The following is a 21,712-nucleotide window of genomic DNA, read 5'->3' as shown; positions in this document are numbered from 1 at the left end:
GGGGATCATCCATTTTGGACTATTAACTGTATTTTCAGAGTTTTTATTACTTTTCCTACCGATGAAAACCTCCACCATGGTCATTCCTACTATGCCAATGAAAATCAAGTAATAGATAAACAATTAAAGGATATTAGATGTTTTTTCAATATCATCTAATATAGAAATGTCCTTTTTTTAATAATGTAATTTTTACTTTTGTTATTATTATTACTATTTACAATGGGTCCATTATAAAAAGAAAAAAGGAGAAAAGAAATAGGGCATTCTCTGAGAATTAGCAAAACTTTCAGTTTTAGAATTAAAACACAGTCTGAACAATGAGCTACCAGAACTTATTCTTTAATTTTACACATTTATGTCTTACAATTTAAGTCCAAAGTGTCGTGCTGACAGGATTTGTTTGCTACAGAAGCACTTATTTTTATCATGTAGAAAATTGAGATATACTGTTCAAACTGCACTTCTTTTCTTCCCACTTAAGATCAAAGTAGTAGTGATATGCCCCACAATGTACAGTAAGTGACATCTGTGTTGTAGATGCTCTGAGAATTGCCAGTGAAGGAAATTGATTGGAAAAAAAAAACAATAATTGTGATCTCGTGAATATATACACCCCAACTAACCAAATACTTTATATGACATCCTTATAAGTGATAATATATGGGGATATAGTTAAGGACCGGAAGTAGACGTAGGTTTAATGAAAATTACAATAATGTCGATAATGTCTCAGATCTAATATTAATGTAATATTATATGTATGTGTGAGGATTTCACGCTGCAGATATTTAGTATTAAGAAAGAGAGCGAGAGGGAGGGAACTTAGATAAATAATGTAACCAACTTACATAAAAATAATAACATATTATTAAAATATGTTTTACAAATATGTATTTTTGGAATCTAAAACATAAAAATGTCACGCGAACGAAAATGTAAAATAACATCGAGTGCGCGCACGTCACGTTCAGATACGCGCTTTACGTTCTGCAGACACGCGCAATGATAGCCGGAAGCATAGATGGGAGGAAAATAAAAATCGATTAAATCCACTGTAATTCGCGAGTATAAACCTCTCACTTACTGTCCTTTTAGCGACCGCGGGCTCGAAATTTTCAGTCTTTTACACTGTAACTGTGCCGGAGAGACGACAGAGAACAGAAAATCTGCTCTATTTGAACGAAGTTGCTCGGTAGGGGTTTAGCTGACGTGTGGAGAAGTTGAGACTGCCAGAGAGCAGATAAACAAACATAAACAAGCAGAGATCAGCTGGGCGCCTGTCCGAACCGAACCAGCAGCACGGAGAGATGGCAGGGAGAGCCAGAGTCCTGTTTTAAAGCCAAGAATGATCCGCAGGAGACCGTGACTTACAGTGATATTTGCTCCATGTCAACTGTCAACACTGGCACACAAAGAATTTCGGAAACACAACACGAGGAGCAGCCATAGGCTTTAGCAGGAAAAAAAATCCACTGCTATTGTCACTGTCTCTTTGTCAAGGCACAGCCAGGTTAGCATGGACAGCCAATGAGTTTACCCTGCAGGGCTCAGCTGTAAGGAAGCGAACACAGTGCAAGGAGACAGAGGTAAACACTTTCTGTTAACTTTGCTTTTTTCCCCACTATAATGGGCCTGCGAACCAAACCTCTGACATAATCAGGCTTTGCAGGCCACAAATCCTGATTGTTTATGAGCTGTTTTTTTTTTTTTTTGTTTTTTTTTTTTACATGTAGGGTTTAATTTTACAGCGTTTTGCTTTTCCTATCGTTTTTGTTAGAAAGACTCCTCTTAATGAAAGCAAAGCTAAGACACTGCAGCTGTTTTCTGAGTCAAACTGGTCATGATATTAAAAATGCATGAAAAGTGAGTAGAGTCCTGACAGTGTCTTTAAACTCGTAATATTTCTGTCCACTCCACAATTCCTGCTTCCTCTCACTGATCTGTGCGGCTAACTGGTGTCAAGAAGTGTGGAAAAGAACATGGCCCACCAGTCAACCCCTAGTTCCCAGAAGGCCCTCATGATGGAGCTGAAGTCTCTGCAGGAGCAGCCAGTGGAAGGCTTCCGCATCACTCTGGTGGAGGAGTCTGACCTCTACAACTGGGAAGTGGCCATCTTCGGCCCCCCGAATACCCTGTATGAGGGAGGCTACTTCAAGGTGGGACAATCACTTCCAGTGCACATATTATGTGAAGTCATGCTTACTTCAAGAGTTCATATGAAGCTATTCATTAGCAAAAAAACACATACAATAAATATGTTTAGGGACCAAATATATTATCGGCTAGGATTTCTTTGTAATAAATTATGTGTCAGGGTTTGCTACAACTCTCAAGAACGCTTGGTAGTTTAGCCTCCTTCTAAAATCTGTACAAACTCAAACTTTCAAACTAGATCTTTTTGCACTTCTTGAAGCTGTAATTGAAATGTGGTTTGCCTCTAATGGGCAAGAAATTTTTAGGCTTTATATTATATTTTATTCATTTTCAGTCGTTCTGTCCTGCCCTTCTCCTCGGCCAGCCCTCACCCAGCCCTCACCCACCTCACTGTAAGATGGTTGTGCTTGCTATTTTTAGCTACGAGACTGATATAAATGGCACCTCAGTACAGAGAGAGAAGGGACGTGATTAGATTCATTATATTTTTTTCTTTAAATATGTTGCATATTCGGTGAAACATTTAGAACATGTAGCATGAAGAGCACCTGCTTTCAGATGATGCTGTAGCCTAGTGGGATTGGAAGAATAAGACAGAGCAGGTATTGCTGTAGTATACTCTTTTAACTGGCATGTCTTTAGCCACAAAAATTTGAGGAACATCAGCACAGAAAAATGTCAGGATTAGATGCCACAAGTGAGAGTGAACTCTGGGCTGGTTTTCCAGTCTATGTAATAGCTAGCAAACAGGAAATGTGGACTTCCCTTTTGAAAAGTGACATGTATACTACCCGTTTGTTGAATACTTTGGCAGCCAGTGGCTAATGACATTAATAAATGACTTGTTTAGTCTTGTAAATGCCCGACTGGTGGGTGGTGCAGCTGACCTTCATTTAATGAAAACTGGTGAAAGTGAATTGTAGCACGATTCAGGTGTTTCTGTGTAACTTTGTTTTTACTGCTGAACTCTGCGTGGTTCCTGCAGCCTACACCATACACAATCGTGCTTTTGTACAGGGATGATATATTTTGGGATAACTTCATTGTCCCCTGTAATTATACTGAGAGTAAAGTGAAAGGTGTTTGGATTTAAAGTCAAGCAACAGCTTTCGACCATTCCCCAGAATTCTCTGTGTTGTGTTGATTGTCCTCACTTTAGGGTATACAAAAGTAATTTAAATATAGGATACACTCTGTGATGCAGACAGGAAAATAAAGAAAACCCAGAACTCCAGACAAGCTCAAAGTGATGAAAAGAGAAAGATGCCCATGAAGGCAACTACTGTACATGTTAGACTTTACAGTTACTTTGACACCGATCTGTTAACTTGTGTTTGCACATTTAAAAAGAAATGTTTCTTCAGCGACTGATACTAAGCAGTGGAACTCATGCCAGCGTGTCATGACGTCTACGTGTTTAATGTCACACATTTGCAGTAATTTAGCTGCGGAGTAATGATAGTCCTATCAGACGGGCAAGCAGTTCAGCGAGAGTTAAGGTGGAGTTACACACACCCAAGCCTACCATCCTTTTTCTCTGATAATACTTTGGAAAGAAAGAGACAGAAGCATCTGATGTTGCGTCACAGTGAAATTAATTAGGAACTGATGGCAATATAGGCTGATTCACAGTCTAATTGTTGGTATGGCTGGATGTGTAACTATTTCTCTGCTGTGATGTGGTTTAAAATATGACGGTAAAGGAAGCAACTTTGTGGTTGCCTAAAACCCTGTGTCCAAAAAGAAGTTAGGATGCTTTTTAAAATGTAAATAAAAACAGGAACTTAAAGGGTTTCAGCTGCTAAACTTTGTGTATTTTTTTTTTCATAATGCCCCAAATGTTTTCAACTGACAGCGTGCCAGTTTAACACCCTTCTAAAAGTTATGTTGTTGTAACGCCACAGCCTAACTTAGGCGTTTGGCCTTCTTAAATAAGCAGGACCCTTCATATGTATTGCTCCAATACATATGGAATATGAATATTTTACATATTTTACATGTTTTCACAAGAGTTCTGTGGCACCTGAGTACAATAGTTCTGCTTTCATAGGAATTAATAGCTGTCAGGTGCTACTGATGAAATGCTTTTTATTAACTGATCATCGGAAAGTGTGACCATCTCTATAAAAGCAAGATTTCTTTGCAGTTTGCAGATCTGATGCATTCAGGAGTGGATAGCCCAGCAAATTCACCCCAAGGTCAGACTGTGCAATGCTCAAAGAAACATGAAACCCAAGAACTACATCTCAGATTCTACAGACTTCAGTTAACATGTTAAATGTTAATGTTCATGACAGCACAATTAGAAAAATACTGAACAAGTATGTCTTTTTTTGGAAGGGTTTTCAGGCGAAAGCCTCTTCTTTCTAAAAAAGAAACTGGAAGTTTGGAAAGATGCATCACAAGACAATGTCCTCTGAATAGATGAGACCAAGTGACACGTGTGGCCATAATGAACAGCACCATGTTTGCAGAAAAGCAGACGTGATACCAACTGTAAAGAACGGTGGTGGAGGAGTGGTGATTTGAGCTGTTTTTACAGCCACAGAACCTGAGCAGCTGGGCACCTTGCAGTCATGGAGTTGACTGTGAGCTTCTCTGTATACAAACGTGTTCTAGAGTTAAATGTGAGGCCTTCTGCCTGCCAATGGGACAGCGATCCCAAGCACAGCAACATTTCTGTAACACAATGGATGAAAAAGAAAAGAATCGAGGTGTTGCAATGGTAATGATGCAAAGAGTGGGCCATAATTTTTTAAATATATTTTTATTTACTTTATATGCGTGTATGAATTGTCCCCATAGCAACTTAAATCTACTGTCAACATCTACATAATGTAGCTTTTTGATTCCATTGTCATACTTTTTGGTGAAATTGCTAATTATAATTTTTTATTGCACAAATAAAAATACACATGTGCAGTTTAATTGGATAGTGGATTTTTTTTTCACATTCCAGATGCTTTCTCCTTGAAGTTAAGACTCTAGTGATTTTAAATGGCTGAAGCATAGGTACAAGTAACTGAAGTCAGACTTCTGTTTGTTCTTTCAGGCTCACATCAAGTTCCCAGTTGACTACCCATACTCCCCACCGACCTTTCGCTTCCTCACCAAGATGTGGCACCCCAACATCTATGAGGTTTGTCCTGAAGGATCTTAATGCTTTCGTGTTTGCAGTTTGGCATTTATTCCCTTTTTAAAATGGATTTGTTTAAAGACGCTGCCGCGTTTGTGTTTTCCTGACAAATGTTCCTTTATGTCTTTTGGTCTTCAGAATGGAGATGTGTGTATCTCGATCTTACATCCCCCTGTTGACGATCCTCAGAGTGGGGAGCTGCCCTCTGAAAGGTGGAACCCCACCCAGAATGTCAGGTAATTTCTTAGCAAACCTTCTGGTCCAACTTCACCTTCACTGATTTTACACCTTTAGGCCTGTTGATAAGTCTTGGGGGAGTCTTGCTCCTACATGTACAAGCATGAAAAGAATTGTTTAGAGCATACTGTAACACCGGTGGGAGCTGTGTGAAGCCTGACATACTACCTCAAGTGATGTCAGTTTACAGTTCTGTTTTAATACTGCATGTTTGAACATGAAGAATTCAGGGGTGGGGACAAGTTAGACAGGCATGAACCCACTAGACCCCTCAGTTTCTGATTTCTGCCAAAAACTAGCAGATCGAGTTTAAAAATGCTGCTGTTAGGAACAGCTAGCTGTGGTTCAGTTTCCTTTTGGCTAAATTAGACATTTTTTGTGACACAAAAATTGGATCTAGGTCCTATTTAATTTTCATAAGTGAAATTAAGAATTGGATATAATTATCTTCTACCATTTCTTTGTTCTGTATTCTATCTGTAGCGGTAGACACCACTGTAGGGTAGCTTTCTGAATTTCTTCTAAATTTAGCATATCAGCAAGAAACACAGAGTTGTATTAAAGTGCTGAGTCTGTGTTTGAAAACTTGAGCAGATTGGGTGTAGAATGTAATTGAGCCACGAGGGGAAAGAGGTGAGGTAACGCCTCTCTCTGAGCTGGGATACAGCTTCTGAGGTTTCAAAAAGCTTGTGTAGAGGTTTTCTTTCATATGACGACGACGACGACATCTGATATTACAGTGTCCTCATTTCCACTCTGTGTGTGTGTGTGTGCGTGCTGATAATCAGGACCATCCTGCTTAGTGTGATCTCTCTGCTCAACGAGCCAAACACCTTCTCCCCAGCCAATGTGGATGCCTCAGTTATGTTTCGCAAATGGAGGGACAGCAAAGGCAAGGACAAGGAGTATGCAGAGATTATCAGGTACAAATGAACACACTCTGTAGTTACTTTGAAGAAATGTATTTTATGCAACATGGAGAAAAAAAAAAACACACCTCCTCTGCGTTTGCTCACAGAAAGCAAGTGATGTCAACAGCAGCAGAGGCGGAGCGCGACGGTGTCAAAGTGCCCACCACGCTGGCCGAGTACTGCATCCAGACCCGGGTTCCTTCTCAGGACCGCAGTTCAGACCTTCTCTATGACGACCTCTACGACGACGACATGGAAGAGGAGGACGAGGAGGAGGACGAGAGTGAGATGGAGTCTGTAGGTGAAGCCGGGGGAATCGGCACCGTGGAGGACTGCGGGACGTCCACCAGATGTTACGACAACCAGGACGACTCTGGCAACGAAGACTCGTGATGATCTGGATGATAACTTCTTCCTGCCAACTCCACCACCCTTCTTCTTTTTTTTCTATATGTGTGTGTGTGTGTGTGTGTGTGTGTGTGTGTGTATGTGTGCACATGTATATTTGCACATACAATGGGGTCAAAAGACTACTGCCAAAAAAAAAATCTTTCATCATTTATTAAACTAATACAAGCGTTGGGTCAAATGCAATTCCTTTGATGCTGTTACGTAACTTTTCAGCAAAACGTTGTAGGTACTGTTCTCGCTGAAAGCAGAATTTGGCGTTTCCACCGTTTGCCTTAATTACAGCTCGCACTCTGTGTGGCAACAAATGTTTTATTTCTCCAGCACTGTTTGAGAGTGTCCTGAAGGTGTATATTGATTTGAAAACATGTTTCACATTTTTAAAATGTGCCATGGAGGAGTTTGAGGGTCTGGCCTTTTCCTCATTACCATAAACCACAAAGATGGCGTGCTTCTGCAGACTTGAGCATTAGAGTGTTTCTTTATTGTTAGCATGTGTTCAATCGCATCCAAGTCACAAAGTAGATTATGCCTCGCTGTATTACAATCTCATTTACACAGCTGCTCACATACCTTACTTTACGTTATTTGGTTGTGGTTAAGTTTAGCCTTCAGCCATTAAATTTCAGTGTTGTCTTGCTAAACCAGTCATTTTGTTTTAGAAAGAGTAGGTTGTTAAAGTCACACCTTGGTTTTAGGAAAATCAGTTTAGCCAACAGCAGCAATGACATAATAAATATTACGGTGTAGTAGGCATACACATATATTTGAATCCTACTAGATACACGGTAAAACAAAATCTCCCAGTATATCAATATTTCCTGATGCACATCTCCTAAAGCTAAAAGAACACTTTGATTTTGAATATCATCCTGTAAGTAAGCAAATTGTCTTAGCTTTGATAAATGATGAAAACAAATAGTCCTTGTGGTGGTCTCTTGAACTCCACTGTCACTGGCCAGCCCCATGACGGATTGTTTGGTTTTGGGTTGGAAGAAAGGTTGGATTTATCCACTGTGTCTGTCCTTGTTGCTGTTTTTATGTGTTTATTTGACCGTCACTTGTATTTTCTCAGAAGGCTCACACAGGCTGGTTAATGGACACTTACCCCTTTGGCTCATTAACCAGTCGATGAGCTGGTCGGCTCGTCACGTCACAGCCGTTCATTGTGCCCCCCCGGCAGAATATCTCTGTCCCAAACGCTTGCCTGTTCGACTTTGATGCAATCAACCTAAACGTGCAAACGCAGGCTCTGGCGGTCCACCTTCAGTAGTACCCTCATTTTCCGGCGAAGCAGCGTTATTTCATTAAGGGGGAGGGGGAGAAGAGTGTTCTCGTATAGCCTCCTGCACCTCTCTCTGCCTCGTAAACCTCAGGGCCTCAACAGACTTTCACTGAGAGAGAAAAAGCAAAGAGAATCTTAAGACACACCTGCTCCTCACCTCCGCCTCCTTTTCTTTATGTCTCACTTGGTCTCATTAGAGGGCTAAGATTGCTCTGAAAGTTTCCGATCCCTCTTCAAGCATTTACTCATCACTGAATGTTACTGTTAGTGCAGACTGGGGTCCGTTAAGTCATTCTGTTTTCGGTAGGGTAAAGAAAATCAAAATGCATCTCTTTCTCCCCAATGCAATGCTCGCATTATGTTGCGATAGATGTGAAAATCTTCTCTTTTTTTTTGTGCCCTGTGACTCCCAATTGATGCTTCAATGCAACTTATTGAAAACTGGATGTTGTTACTGTGCTACACCACATCCAGAGTCTTGTTTATCGACAGGGACAAAGATCAACATGCAGCTTAGATACACATTTGCATTTGAATGAATACGACACTGATTGCCTGTTATCCCCGTGTGTATATTTACATTTGCTATTCATATTGACTATGATGTCAGGGTTTTCCTTTGTTTCAGTAGTCCAGTTGATGAACCATTCAGTTTGTAGGCACTTTGTTCAAGTGCTGTTTCTGGAGGCGTGAATCATCTGAGGATTTGACTGATTTAAACAAAAAAAAAAAAAAAAAAACGACACACATTTTGAGTATTAAGCTTCTGAACACACTGAACAGTGTCATTGTGTCGCATCGAGTAAACCACGCATTTTGAGCTATGTTTTAAGAACCAGTTGCTCATTGAACACAGTGGAGCACTGGGGTTGTGACTCCAATGGATGGATTTTATGCCAAGGAAAACAAGTCCAGCCCCACATTCATTCATTTTAAAGACTATGGACGAATGGATGCATGTAATGGATTTAATGCAGATTGAGTAGACTCTTAGAGACATAACCTTTTGGATTTTAATGTGAAGCCAAAGGAGTGAAGTATTGTCTCCTGGCCTTGTGCTTTGGAGGTTCGCAAAGACTGGATTCTGTTGAGAACGGCGACAAACAATATTCACTCCTAAACCAGACTTTGAATGGATTTGATACCAAGCCACAAGAGGAGGTGGAAATATGATTGAGATTCTGGACTTCTTCTTGTTGTGATCACCATTTTTGCCCATCACCATGTAGAAAGAAGTAAGCTTGGTAGTAAACAATGGAAAGTACAAATCTCACATGTGTCTGCTAAAGAGAGAGCTGAACATTTTGGGAAATGCATGCTTTCTGATGCTGATGATTGATATGAGAACATTTAAATTTTGGATTATAATCAAAGGTTATTAATTATTACTTTTGCTAATTTAACAAAACATCTTTAAGAAATGTAAAAATGAATTGTTATATCAATCTTCTAGTCTCACTCTCAGCACAAAAAACAAATAACTGCATTTCCTAAAATGTCACGAATGCTTTTTGCCAGGTTTTTGCCTTTCACCCAAAATTTAGAAATCTGAATTCACATTAGAGAAATAAATAGATCTAGAGTAGCCCTTTTGGTAGCAATTTGATGATCAATTTAATCAGCTTCAGTATTAGAACTCTCCACTTCTTAAATAAAACGTATGCCTTCTTTTTATCCTGAGGGGAGATGGAGAAATGCTAAGAAGGCCACGGACTATTAATGCTAAAGAAGAAGAAACAAAAAAAAAGAAATGATTAAATAAAATGAGTCACAATCCATAATTTTAACATGTTATTCCACACGCAGTTGCATAGAAAACTGAATGAAATCATTTGCTTTGTTTATTCTCTGTGTGTGAGTGTGAATCACAGGCGTGTATTTTCTAAAGTGTGGGTGGACACAGTGAGGTCATCCTGAGACATTGGCATGGTCCCACACTCTGCTGATGGAGCTGTCCACAATGGTACCACAGTCTGTCCACACCTAATGATGTTTATGCTGTCCTTGTCGGTTTCATCTTATTTCATTTTTTTTCCCATCATTTTGTTTGTGAGGATGCAAATGTCACTCAAAGTTTCTATTGTTCAAAAAAAAAAAACCAGAAAACAGAAAAGGAAAAAAAAGAACATGACCTTGTTGGATTTTTGCAATATGGCTCAGATATCTGTTGCTGCTAAGCCCACATGTCATGAAAAATGGACAACACAGCAAGTTTGATTTTTGACTAAAATTAGGAGTGATATGCAAATGGATAGTAATGGTGGTTCAGTTTGAAAATCATAAGAAATAAAACAGTATGTCATCAAAGCCTATTGAAAGGATTTTCACCTTATTTGAGCCACTTACCCTTGATTACTCTCAAACTAAGTGAGTGATGCTAGTCAATTTTTGAGTGTTGAGCTATAGAGGATTTCTGCCTTGGCGCTTGAAATCAATTTATAATAATCAGATTGGTAAAAATGGATTACATTTTCATTAGTAACATGTAGTTCCAACATACATTTCCAATAAGGTTTGTGGTGTACCCACAGTCACAAGGATATAGTTTTTAGGAAGATGTGTTACTGTAGGATTTCTCTTTCTCTTCTTTCGTTTATAAATCACCAGTTTACAATAATAGATATCTCAAGGGATTTTCATAGTAACATAAAGATCCTCCACTTTTAGAGACAGAAAACCCAAACACAATTCTCTATGAGCAGCACTTGGCAAAAGTGGGGAAGAAAAACTCCCCTTTCACAGGATGAGATCTCCAGCAGAACCAGCCTCAGGGAGGGGCAGACATCTGCTTTGACTGTTTGTGCACGAGGTGAAATAGGGGGGAAAGGAGGAGAATAGTGAGAGACCAAAGTCAAAGACAAGGACTAAACAAACTGAGAAAGTGGATGAGAGTTAAGTTAAAAGAGGGGAGTAGAGGAGAGGTGGCTTTCTCATAAACTCTCCCATTAGTCTAAAGCAGTATTACTAAGGGATAGTTTGGATCGTTTGACCCAGTCCTCTACAAACGTTATCGAAAGGGAAGTTTTAAGGCTCATCTTAAAAGTACAGAGGGTGTCTCTACTCTCTGTCTCCTGAATCCAAACTGGGAGCTGGTTCCACAGGAGAGGAGCCTGAGAGTGAACACTTGGCCTCCCATTCTAGTTTTAGAAACTCTACGAACCACAAGTATGCCTGCAGTCGAGCCTGCTCATTCCAGACTTTGTACCCAAGGATATGGATTAAAAAATCTTCAAGGATTTTAAACTCTTTGTATCTTTCTTATATCACCCAAGTTCAGTGCCTGGGTTTTCCCAATTTATATGTGTAAAGAAGTGAGTCTAGAGACAAAGCTGGTGAGGGCCATCACTATGGCTAAGGTGACAAAGATACTAAAACAACTGCTAGATGACTGTGCCACTGGGTGGCTGGAATTCACCCTGACTTCCTCAAGGTTCATGATGTTTTGGGGCATTCTTGGTTGAATCTCTTCTGCAAAGTTTTTATGGAAGTCTGGAGCAGTGACTCTGGATTAGCAGACTGGGGCGATGATACAGGGATTCCTGTAACTATTCTTGTAACTGTGTGTGCTACAATTACATGGGAATCACACTTTTCAGCTCACCTGGAAAGGTCTTGCCAGTGTACTGATGCAGTGGGTCCCTCTGTTAGAGTGGACTTGGAGAGGGCATATAACTGCGTCCTTTGGGGTGTCCGGCTGCTTAGGGAGAATGGTGCACCTGGCTCATTGTCATAAACTATTCAGTCCCTGTACAACCATCACAAAAGCATGGCCCACATTGCCAGTAGTAACACTCTTCCCAAGAGCTTCTGCAGCTGGAGCTGTTGAAGGAATTTAATTATCTTGGCTCTTGTTCACGAGTGAGGAGTGGAGTGGAAGATAAATACGTGGGGTGGTGCGGTGTTGGTAGTGATGAGGGTATTATACTGGAAAGTGAAGCTGTCAATTTACCAGTCTTATCTATCTACAGCCATGAGCTCTGGCTAGTGACCAAAAGAATAAGATCACAGAAACAAGCAGTAGATGTGAGTTTCATCTGAAGTGTGTTTGGGCTCAGCCGTAGAGATCGGGTGAGGAGTCATTTGGAAGTAGAGCTGCTACTTTTCTTTATCAAAAACAGCTCACTGAAGTGATTCAGTGTTCTGACGAGGATGTCTCCAGGGCACCTTGTAGTGAGGTGTTTTTGTCATAGAACACCAGGAAGATACCTTGGGGAAGATCCAGGACACGCTGGAAAGACTACATGCCTCGGGTGAGTTGGGTGGTTTTGCCCCTGAAGAGATCAAAGAAGTGGCTGCAGAGGGGGGTTCTGGATTACTGTGCGAGATGATATTAGGAAACACTATGGCATAAAAAGAAGCTAAAAAAGTAGCATACTTCACTGTTAATGTTTACTCGTGAGGGTAATTTCAAATCCATTAGTCGGCTTTTAATATTTGTTGGAAGAGCTTGTAATCTCTTGGCACACATAAAAAATAATTACTGACCTACCTTTTTGTAAATATTATATTTTCTAGTATATTGAGGCAGATGTATCGGTGTTTCAGTGACCTCCACTTACATGATCACGGCCGTTGCCCGCTTGTGTCTTCATAATGACAGATGACAGGTAATTAAAACCATAAGCGCTCCCATTCTGCTTCTTGAGTTGAAGGCACACATTTTTTTCCTCAAAAACTCTCATTTTATCCTTTCAAGCAAAGGCATAATCCTCTATCGTGAAATCCAGAGCAGACTGTCTAACTGTACTTATATAAAAGAGCAGCAGTACCCAAGAAAAGGATGTTTATTCTCACCATTTGCTTCTGAGCAAATAAATGTATTCAGATCCAAATATGTTGTTTTTTTTAACTGTTATATTTAATGTAGACAATGATGATGTTAGTTATCTGCTGCTGCTGTCTTTGCTCTGCTATGTGCTGCTATTTTATGCTTGTGATACCAAATGTGCAGCTTTAGGGGAAAAAAACTGTTTGTCCCCACCATGTGGCAGCATCTGCTGTTTACAGTTTATTTTTATCATTAGTGTTTCACTCGACTGTTCTATTTTTAGCCCAGTATCCCCTTGCATCTTTGTAATACATGTTTAAAAAAACAAAAAACAAAACAATCCATTCAGAAATGATGTAAAGCTGAGTAAGTATCAAAGGTAGGAGAAAACTTTCATGTTGGTCTAAATTTAATTCAAAGTGGAGACAGACCGAAAAAAAATGACCAAAAAAACAGCTGTAATGCACAAACCTGCAATACAGCTTATTTACAATCAAAAACGCATCATTTATGCATTTAATCCTATTACTAAGGAGATTCAAGGGCACAGTCGTATTTTTGTGCAGTAATTAGTATTCAACTGTTGATTTTATTTTCTTTGTGATTTTTTGTGACTTAAGGGAGTCTTTCTCTTACATAAGGTTCTGGAAAGTATTTAAAGAAAGACAAGGCAGGGAAAGTCAGACTCACTCAATTAAAGGAATTAGGAGCAGTGCTTTCAAAACAGATGCTCTTCCAGAAAAAGGTACAATCCCACATACCAGCAGGCAGTTACTTCCCATTTATGATCCTCTCCTCTGTGACACATCATTGTTTGTCCTGACATGCCTCTAGGTGTCTGTGTGCTGCTCTCAGTGTGTCCTGCAGGTCTTTGTACCGGGCCAGAGTGCAGGCTTCCTCCAGCTGGGCCCAGCGGTAATCCTGGTGCTCATCAGACAAAGTCACAGCAGTCCCTGGGTCCTTCAGCTCGGCCAACCAGTACAGCACCTCTTTGGGTTTGCCACGCACCTCATAGTGCAACTCCTGAACAAAGCCTTTTATCACTTTCAGGTGCTCTGCCCCCAGCCCCGCCTCCTCCTTGGTCTCTCTCAGTGCTGTGGTGAGGTCATCCTCACCTGGGTCCACATGACCTTATGGTGAATTTATTAGAAAAAAAAAGACTCATTAATGTGTGACTTTCTGTAATGAAGAAAAAATCAATCTAGTGTTTCTTAAACACACCTTTCGGTGGCGTCCAGTGGTGTTCCCCATAAGATGTCTGCAGGAGGAGATACTCGATATTGCCTGGAGAAGGGATGCGGCCGACTAGACGGCGAAATATGATAAAGCCACAGGCTCGCAGTACCATCTTCCTGTTAAAGCAACTTATACACAAACACAATTCCTCTGTTATTTTGTGTTCGCTTTCCAGAAAACTAAGGACTTTATTGGATGATGACAACATTTTATAACAGCAGATACAGAACAAATTTAAAGTGTCAAACCACAAACTCAGGCATCCTGCACTCAACTAAAATATAACATTTCTTTCAACAGTGCCTTAATAAAAGTCCAGTGCTAGTCATTTTTTGTTGTTTATGCATCATGTTTTGCATTTGTTACATAAATGTGTATTTTACAGATAAGGTGCACATGCCCACAAATATTAACACAGACAAATGTACATATACTCACAGGCCACTTTGTTAAGTACACTTGCTCAACTGTATTAATCCAAATATTTAATCAGCCAATCACGTGGCCACAACTTTATGGTCAAGACGACTTGGTGAAGTTCAAAGTGCATGTCAGAATAGGTGATTTAAGTGGCTTTTCATGGCTGTTGGTTCCAGATGGGATGGTTTGAGTATTTCAGAAACTGCTGATCTACTGAGATTTTGCCACAAGGCCATCTCTACGGTTCACAGAGAATGGTCTGAAACACAGAAAATACGCTGTGAGTGGCAGTTCACTGCTTGACTATACTCTGCTGATGCCAGAGTTTAGAGTAATGGCCAGACTCCTTTGAGCTGACAGGAGGGACTCGAATAACTGCTCATTACAACCAACGTATGCAGAGGAGCATTTCTAAATCCACAGCATGTCAAACCTTGAAGCAGGAACAAGAAACTGAAACAACAATTTACACGGTCTCACCAAACTTGAACAATAGAAGATGGCCGTAAAAATGTTGCCAGGTCTGATGATTCTCGATTTCTACTGCAACATTTGAATGGTAGGGTCAGAATTCTATGTAAATAAGATGAAAGCATGGATCCAACCATGCATCAGGCTGGTGGTGATGGTGTAATGGTGTGGGAATTATTATCTTGCCACAGTTTGGCCTCTTGGTACCAATTTTAACTTCACAGCCTGCGCGTCATTCCTTTTAAGACCACTGTGTACCCATCGCTTGATGGCTGCTTCCAGGAGGATATTGTGCCATATCACAAACTTCAAATGATCTCAAACTGGTTTCTTGAGCATGACAAGTTTTAAGCCAGGCTGTTCACTGTATTCGAATGGCCAAAAAAGCTCCTTTGGGGTATGTTGGAACAGGAAATTAACGTTATATTGACATGCTGTCATGTCAATATGGACCATAACCCATAGAAAAATTAAGGCAGTCCTGAAAACCAAAGGGGGTTCAACCCAGTACTAGTAAATTGTGCATATCGCTTTTTGTTAGTTAGTTACTGTAAAGAGGAATGATGGGAACATTTATTATTGTACATGTGGTACTAAGTCCTGTGAAAATAGTTATAAACACTCTAAACCAGCTCAGTACAGGTTTTGAAATGTAGCTTTGCGGGAAGACTAATTCTTTTATATATTTATTTTAAAATCAAGCCACAGTTAAAGACTAATTCTATAACAGATTCTATGGATTTGTTTTGTAAAACACAGTCTCGACGGTTAAATATTTACTGACGGAAAGAAATGTGTTAGTATTTACAGCACACGGTTAGCTAGCTTTCAAATCAGATGTGAAGCCTAATATGAGCTTCAACCGCCGCTTTTATGGTCTCTCTTATCACTGTGCATGTTTCTGCTCCACCGGACACACTGCTGATCTTCACCTCATGCTCACACACTGCACGAAGCCATTATAAGTCAATTATTTTCAAGAAACCAGCACAAACTACTCACAGTGAATGATTTGACAAGGAAGAGAGAGCGGAGCGCCGAGAAAATAGTCCGGGCACTCCGCAAAGAATGACACAGATAGTTCCGGTTTGTAGAACACCAAAAATTATCAAATCAAGTCCAAACCAATCAATAAATATAAAAAGTATTCTAATATTGGCTTATATAACGTATGTTAATATAGCATTACATCACTAAATTGTTCCTGTTAGCAAATATTCTGTTGTCTCTATAATATAATGTTACTATACAAACCGGTTATTAAGTCAATAATTAATTAATAATAATGTATTGTACATAATGCATGTATGTAAAATATAACATTATATTTTTCTTTCACATGAAAAAAACAAAATCTCTGACCAATAGCGTCAGCTGTAGAATCAAAACACTAGTATAAAAGCCAGTTTTGATAAAAAAAAAAAAAAATTATCTCCTAATTTTATAAAGCTACCGTTACTGCTCGTTTTACTGATAATTAAGCTTGAATTATTTTAATTTTGGGGTGAATCCCAAAGCAGTTGAACGCATTGGACTAAAATAAAAAAAAAATATTAAATGTACTTATATGTGATTTAAATAACTAGATTTTCATTTTAAAGAAAATGATAGAAATCTCTCCCAGTGAACGCTTAAACCAACACGTACGCATTTCTTTACAATCTTTGTAGCTGTTGTGCCTGAGAGAAACTGATAAGAAATGTATCCAGTGTAGGACCAACCAACAGACAGCTTGTGTCTGAAGATAATAGAGATGAGCCCCCATTTTTCCCACACAACCCTGGGCTGTCAGCAGTACACTTGTTCAGCTTGACAGAGGAGATACGGCGGCTGACTTTCAAGGTAAGGCGATGCAAAAGTAAAATGAGTTATTTTTGAAGCAAAACCACCATATGAGGAGAGAGAGGGGCGCAGAGGTACTGAAAGTCCTTAAAGGATCACTTGAAGACTTTTCTTCTTCCTGATATTTCATTATATTTCCTGCTTGCTCATTTCAGCTGGCTGTGCTTTGGCCACAGGCTTCAGGGCATGTGACTTTCGCTGCTACTACTACTGTGCTTACTCATCCTGTGTGTAGGGCTCATTATTCCACTCCACTATACATGAACATGAATCATCCTCACATTCAGATATTTTTGGTATATGCTGCCTACAAGGAGATCAGACGTGGAGATGATGTAGCACTCTGATCTCTCGATAACCCGTTCTTGTGTTGAATGATGACAGCTGAATCTGTCAGTATTTTTGTTTTTGTATTTCCCATACAGTTTGTGCCAGTTCATGTAGGTCATTTAGTGAAATCACTGTTCTCTTGTATTTAGCACAGCAGCTTTTTTTTCTATACTACGATGGATACCAAATAATCATGAGACAGATAATAGGGCTTAAATCTCAGGGCCTTGGTGTGTTTGGAGCAGAGCTGATCAGTGCCAAGAAATGTTCTTACTTGAGTGTTCTTGAGTTGTTCTGGACTTAATTTAAGCTGACAACTGTGATGTGAGGTGCCAACACAATAATCCCAGTGACGAATCCAAAGCCCACACTTTTTTACGTGTGTGGATTCAGTGGAAGTTTTTACCCTAAAATACACCATAGTCACTTTGGCCCACATGTGAGAATGATGGAGGGACAAATACACACAACCTTGAGAACTGGTACTGGAAAGTTTTAGATTAACATATTGAAAAATTATGATATGACCTTCTTGACCTCAAAGCAGCATTTGGCAGACACATGGAGGAGAACGAGCAGTCAGCAAGAGGCCTCCATTTCGTGGGCAAGAAGGATGAACTTATTGAAGCAAAGCGGTCTTTCAGAACAATAGAAGATCGGGATATACTGATTATCTACCACCAGGGAGTCTTCTATGCTATGGATTCTTACTGTTACCGTAAGTGCCGTTTTTCTAGTGAAAAACTCATAGTGGTCACTGCAGAGAGAGGAAATACACCGGGACCTTTAACACTGGACTTCATTAATAAATTATTGAACATTTTAGCACATGTCATCTGGAAAGTGTTTCCTTTTTAGCAAAATGTTAGTGTGTTTGTTTATTTTGTGATACACTGATACTCCGTCATTTCGGCAGATGCTGGAGGAATGCTGAACAATGGCGACATTGAGGTGAGTTTCAGGTTTAAATTACAAGGGTTAGATCAAGACAACATTCCAAAATATCAGAGCAAATATCTTCTACAATCACTCAAGCAGTAATTTAACTAAACACCATGACATGAACACTTAACACAGTTTTCATGTCTGAATTTACTGCCATTCACTACAAAAGCCTTAAACAAATAGTGCCTCATCTTAACCCCAGTACCTGCTGTCTGAATACACTTCCCCACATCTTAAAACTACTTTTCAGCAGCTTAGCCGCTGAGCTCTTGAAAACTGGGAATGGTTCCTTTCTCGTATTTTCCCTGCATCATCAAAGACTGCAGTTGTCCACCCCACTTGAAAAAGAGAAATGTGGATCCTGCTGCACTTAATAGTTATGGGTTTATTTCTAACCTTCCATTTATTGGTAGAATTATTTAGAAAAGTTGTTTTTAATTAAATTAGTAATTTCTTGAATATTAATTGTTATTATGTCATCTTTCAATCGGGCTTTCATCACCACAGGACAGGATCTGCTCTCATGAAGGTATAAAACAATATTCACCTGAATACAGTCTCAGGCAAACTGACTACCCTGGTACTGTGCAGATTTTATGTATGTAATACCATAGCTCATAACACACTATTAGACAGTTCAGAAAATGTGGTGGGTCTTACAGGAACAATTCTTATATGATTTAAATCATGCATTAAAGATTTGTTGATGCTTATGAAACAGAGAAAGCCCAATGCTTCATGGAGTCCCACACGGATCAATTCTTGGGCCCCTCTTATTTCACATGGATATCCTTCCTCTTAGTGACATCTTTCAAGAATACAAGATTGCTTGTCAAAGCTCTAATTTAATTGGTAAAAAATCTTATTACAACTTGCCTGAGGAGTCACTGATAGGCATTTTTATTGAGATGAATATCTACATACAAAACTGTGAGTCAACTGGTTTTAAAAAGTTGTGTATTTTCTTTTGTAATGCGTGAATTCATTTTCCTAAATCTTGTTTCTGACATATGCCCCCCATAAAGTATCACTTACAGTCCAAACTAATTTAACATTTTCAAACAATAAAAAATAAACTGAATAAGACACAAAAAATCAAAACTAAATAAAAATAAAAACTAATTAGTACATAGAATACTATAATAACTCTTTCTAGTGGTTCATGGATTTGAAACTAATCAGTGTGATAAGCCATTTAGCAGTTACACTGCTCACTTCTGGAACTAACTACCACTGAGGTCAGATCTTCTCTAACCTTGGCTGTTTTTAAGAAATGTTATTAATCACTACTGCTTTTAAGTAATCTGGTATCTGTATTATTATAGTTATTATTTCTTTTTTCTTCTTTTTTTCCCCTTTAAACCACCTTGAATGACTATAGCATTTGAGGGTGATATATAAATAAACTTTCTTTGCCTTGGCTTAAGTTATTACCTCATTCCTGATTTAACATATTCTTGTATCTGCACCAAAATGACTAAAGGCAAATGCTGGGCTGAGGCTGTGAGGATATTGTATTATTATGTTATAGTGCAAATAAACCTAAAATGACATACAGACAAGGTCATTTACCTGCCTTTTGTCCACATGCAGGAAATTAATGGCAAGCTGTGCATAATTTGTCCGAAGCATAAGTACAAGCTCACTCTAGCCAAAGGGGAGTGCTTATACAAAGGGACCAACCCCAAGGAAAAGCCACCTGTGCCCAGATGGTACTCCAAGGGTGTGAAGCAGAGAACGCACACAGTCACAGAGAACAACGGGGAGATCTACGTCAAGCTCTCTGATGACCCAGATTGGATCGAATCAGATTACTACCAAGGAGAAAAAGGCAAGATAGAAAGAGCCAAAGCTGAAGCATCTGAGAAGGAAACATCTTGACAGTAATGGATGAAGATTGCACCCAAGTGTTCTCTTTTTGTCTGCTCTGATCTCCTCTAAATAATTGTATGATGACTGTATGGCGAGGTTGTTAGTGATGACATGTACTCTGTGGTCAATTTATAAGCACTCAGTTGGATAGATAGCTCTAAAGTGGCTCTTGTTTTTGGTCGTTATTGACTGTATTTACACGTTTGTACGGGTGATGGTTTATTTCAAGCACTGGTAAAGCATTGGCATTTAACATTGATGTCTGTTTGTCATCATCTCCATCTCTAAATAAACATTTCTAAGGATGAATTTTGATTTCTGTGTCATCCATCTCATATAGGACAGTGACATCCAATACTCTTTGTGTAGTATGCATACAGGGAAGGAATCAGTAGCACTAGATTTATGTATTTGGGATTATTGTCATATATTTTTTTTCCCAGTAACTACAAAAAACAAAAACCTGTTTGCTGAGAAATTAGATAATCCAAGAAGTCTTGGAGGGTTGCAGATCCAGCAGGCATTTGGCTGGCTCTGCGGCCACTGAGGGGGCCCTGCATATTTTGTATAAAATGTATGGTTTTTGTTGTGGATACTTTTATTTGTATCCAGTATTGTATCCAACTAGATTTGGTGACCTGTCCAGGATACACTCCACCTCTCCCCTATGGCAGCTATGGTAGGCTGTAGCTCAACTGCAGGCATTAGCTGGATAAGCAAAAGAAGATGGATGGATGGATTAAAAATTTCACAAAGCAGGGAAAATACATACAGTTAGTGTTATTATTATTAATTTAATCACATGTCAGTAGACTTAATGTGACTTAATGCATAGCTTTCCTATACTTCACATGCAGTGCAAAAGAATGAGGCTGTAGCATTTCTTAACCATTTGATATGAAGGGTCAAGACAGCCTGTCACATTCAGATTATTTCTCTGTTTCTGTACCAGAATTGTACAATAGTGACATTGGTTGAGAGCAGAAATGCTGTGGGGTATAGAGCCCCTCTGTGCATGAATGATGCTGTTCTCTAGCTGGCTTATAGCAAACTCAGAACTGTGTGACTCTTCAGATAGAGTCAAGAAACACCCATGGGTTATATGGAATAAGGGGGCAGTTTAATTACATAATCAAGTTGGGAGTCTTGACAGAAGGCAGTGGCCATTATCTGCAGGTGGTCATTTGCAATAGGTCAAGCGGTGGGCTGTTCGTCAAGATAAAGAGCAGACTGTGTGGGGAAAGTGCTTAGCAGGGCCAGTGCATCTGCCAGAAGGAGAGCATGTAAGCAACACAGATTTTCAGTGTAGAAGGGCAATCAAACTCAAGCCCTGGTTTTATGTTATGCATTATTCATAATGGCTGCGAATGACCCATGAGGCTCTGATTAAGCCTTTAAGGGTCAGGCTATTCTTCCCCTCAATTCTTTGTGGATGCCCTGGAGCTTTTCCAAGAGGGCCAGCCAGACCTTATTATTACCTTTTACCTACCTCTCTCACAACAACAAAACACCACCCGAAAAAAAAGCTGGTTTAAGCATTTTAAATGTCCTCGCAGTGTCAGCAAATAGCCGGTCACGTGCTCACTTTGGTGGTCATTATTGTTGTCACTGTCATTAACACTGCGCCCCGTGCTTCCAGGCAATTAACTTTTGTGTGAACGCCTGTGGAGGAGTGCGGTGACAGTGTGGGGCAG

At 39.6% G+C, this 21,712-nt stretch overlaps 3 protein-coding genes across 8 annotated transcripts; 2 read left to right on the top strand and 1 right to left on the bottom strand.

The window, feature by feature from the left end:
- The first annotated feature begins 976 nt into the window (after window positions 1-976).
- Window positions 977-10,446, top strand: ube2r2 (ubiquitin-conjugating enzyme E2R 2). Of its 4 annotated transcripts, none has more exons than XM_031747720.2 (6): window positions 977-1,589; window positions 1,970-2,159; window positions 5,210-5,296; window positions 5,432-5,529; window positions 6,319-6,453; window positions 6,549-10,446. In XM_031747720.2, exons 2-6 carry the CDS (start codon window positions 1,983-1,985, stop codon window positions 6,832-6,834), a joined length of 783 nt encoding a protein of 260 aa, XP_031603580.1. In that variant the 5' UTR covers window positions 977-1,589; window positions 1,970-1,982; the 3' UTR covers window positions 6,835-10,446. The 4 variants fall into 4 exon arrangements, with proteins under 4 accessions (XP_031603580.1, XP_039467905.1, XP_039467906.1 ...); XM_039611971.1 differs by having other exon boundaries at window positions 1,959-2,159; XM_039611972.1 differs by having other exon boundaries at window positions 1,942-2,159.
- Window positions 10,447-13,293: 2,847 nt separating this feature from the next.
- nudt2 (nudix (nucleoside diphosphate linked moiety X)-type motif 2) lies at window positions 13,294-16,111 on the bottom strand. 2 transcript variants are annotated; one of them, XM_031747864.2, is made up of 3 exons: window positions 16,032-16,111; window positions 14,124-14,266; window positions 13,294-14,032 (listed from the first exon to the last, which is right to left on the bottom strand). In XM_031747864.2, exons 2-3 carry the CDS (start codon window positions 14,248-14,250, stop codon window positions 13,710-13,712), a joined length of 450 nt encoding a protein of 149 aa, XP_031603724.1. In that variant the 5' UTR covers window positions 14,251-14,266; window positions 16,032-16,111; the 3' UTR covers window positions 13,294-13,709. The 2 variants fall into 2 exon arrangements, with proteins under 2 accessions (XP_031603724.1, XP_031603725.1); XM_031747865.2 differs by lacking the exon at window positions 16,032-16,111 and adding an exon at window positions 14,577-14,815.
- Window positions 16,112-16,783: 672 nt separating this feature from the next.
- rfesd (Rieske (Fe-S) domain containing) lies at window positions 16,784-20,327 on the top strand. Of its 2 annotated transcripts, none has more exons than XM_031747862.2 (4): window positions 16,784-16,871; window positions 17,746-17,919; window positions 18,118-18,152; window positions 19,740-20,327. In XM_031747862.2, exons 2-4 carry the CDS (start codon window positions 17,763-17,765, stop codon window positions 20,025-20,027), a joined length of 480 nt encoding a protein of 159 aa, XP_031603722.1. In that variant the 5' UTR covers window positions 16,784-16,871; window positions 17,746-17,762; the 3' UTR covers window positions 20,028-20,327. The 2 variants fall into 2 exon arrangements, with proteins under 2 accessions (XP_031603722.1, XP_039467908.1); XM_039611974.1 differs by having other exon boundaries at window positions 16,796-16,871; window positions 17,749-17,919.
- The last annotated feature ends 1,385 nt before the right edge of the window (window positions 20,328-21,712 follow it).

This window comes from Oreochromis aureus, linkage group 5 (assembly GCF_013358895.1).
Source record: "Oreochromis aureus strain Israel breed Guangdong linkage group 5, ZZ_aureus, whole genome shotgun sequence".
In the NCBI taxonomy this organism is placed as follows: Eukaryota; Metazoa; Chordata; class Actinopteri; order Cichliformes; family Cichlidae; genus Oreochromis; species Oreochromis aureus.
Note: the sequence above shows the minus strand (reverse complement) of the source record. Positions and strands in the feature narration are given on the sequence as shown.

Coding starts and splice junctions, on each gene's coding strand:
- nudt2 (XM_031747864.2), bottom strand. CDS start 14,250: ATGGTACTGCGAGCCTGTGGCTTTATCATATTTCGCCGTCTAGTCGGC. Junction 14,033..14,123: donor CCACTGGACGCCACCGAAAG/GTGTGTTTAAGA, acceptor ATTCACCATAAG/GTCATGTGGACCCAGGTGAG.
- rfesd (XM_031747862.2), top strand. CDS start 17,763: ATGGAGGAGAACGAGCAGTCAGCAAGAGGCCTCCATTTCGTGGGCAAG. Junction 17,920..18,117: donor TATGGATTCTTACTGTTACC/GTAAGTGCCGTT, acceptor TCATTTCGGCAG/ATGCTGGAGGAATGCTGAAC. Junction 18,153..19,739: donor TGAACAATGGCGACATTGAG/GTGAGTTTCAGG, acceptor GTCCACATGCAG/GAAATTAATGGCAAGCTGTG.
- ube2r2 (XM_031747720.2), top strand. CDS start 1,983: ATGGCCCACCAGTCAACCCCTAGTTCCCAGAAGGCCCTCATGATGGAG. Junction 2,160..5,209: donor ATGAGGGAGGCTACTTCAAG/GTGGGACAATCA, acceptor TTGTTCTTTCAG/GCTCACATCAAGTTCCCAGT. Junction 5,297..5,431: donor GGCACCCCAACATCTATGAG/GTTTGTCCTGAA, acceptor TTTGGTCTTCAG/AATGGAGATGTGTGTATCTC.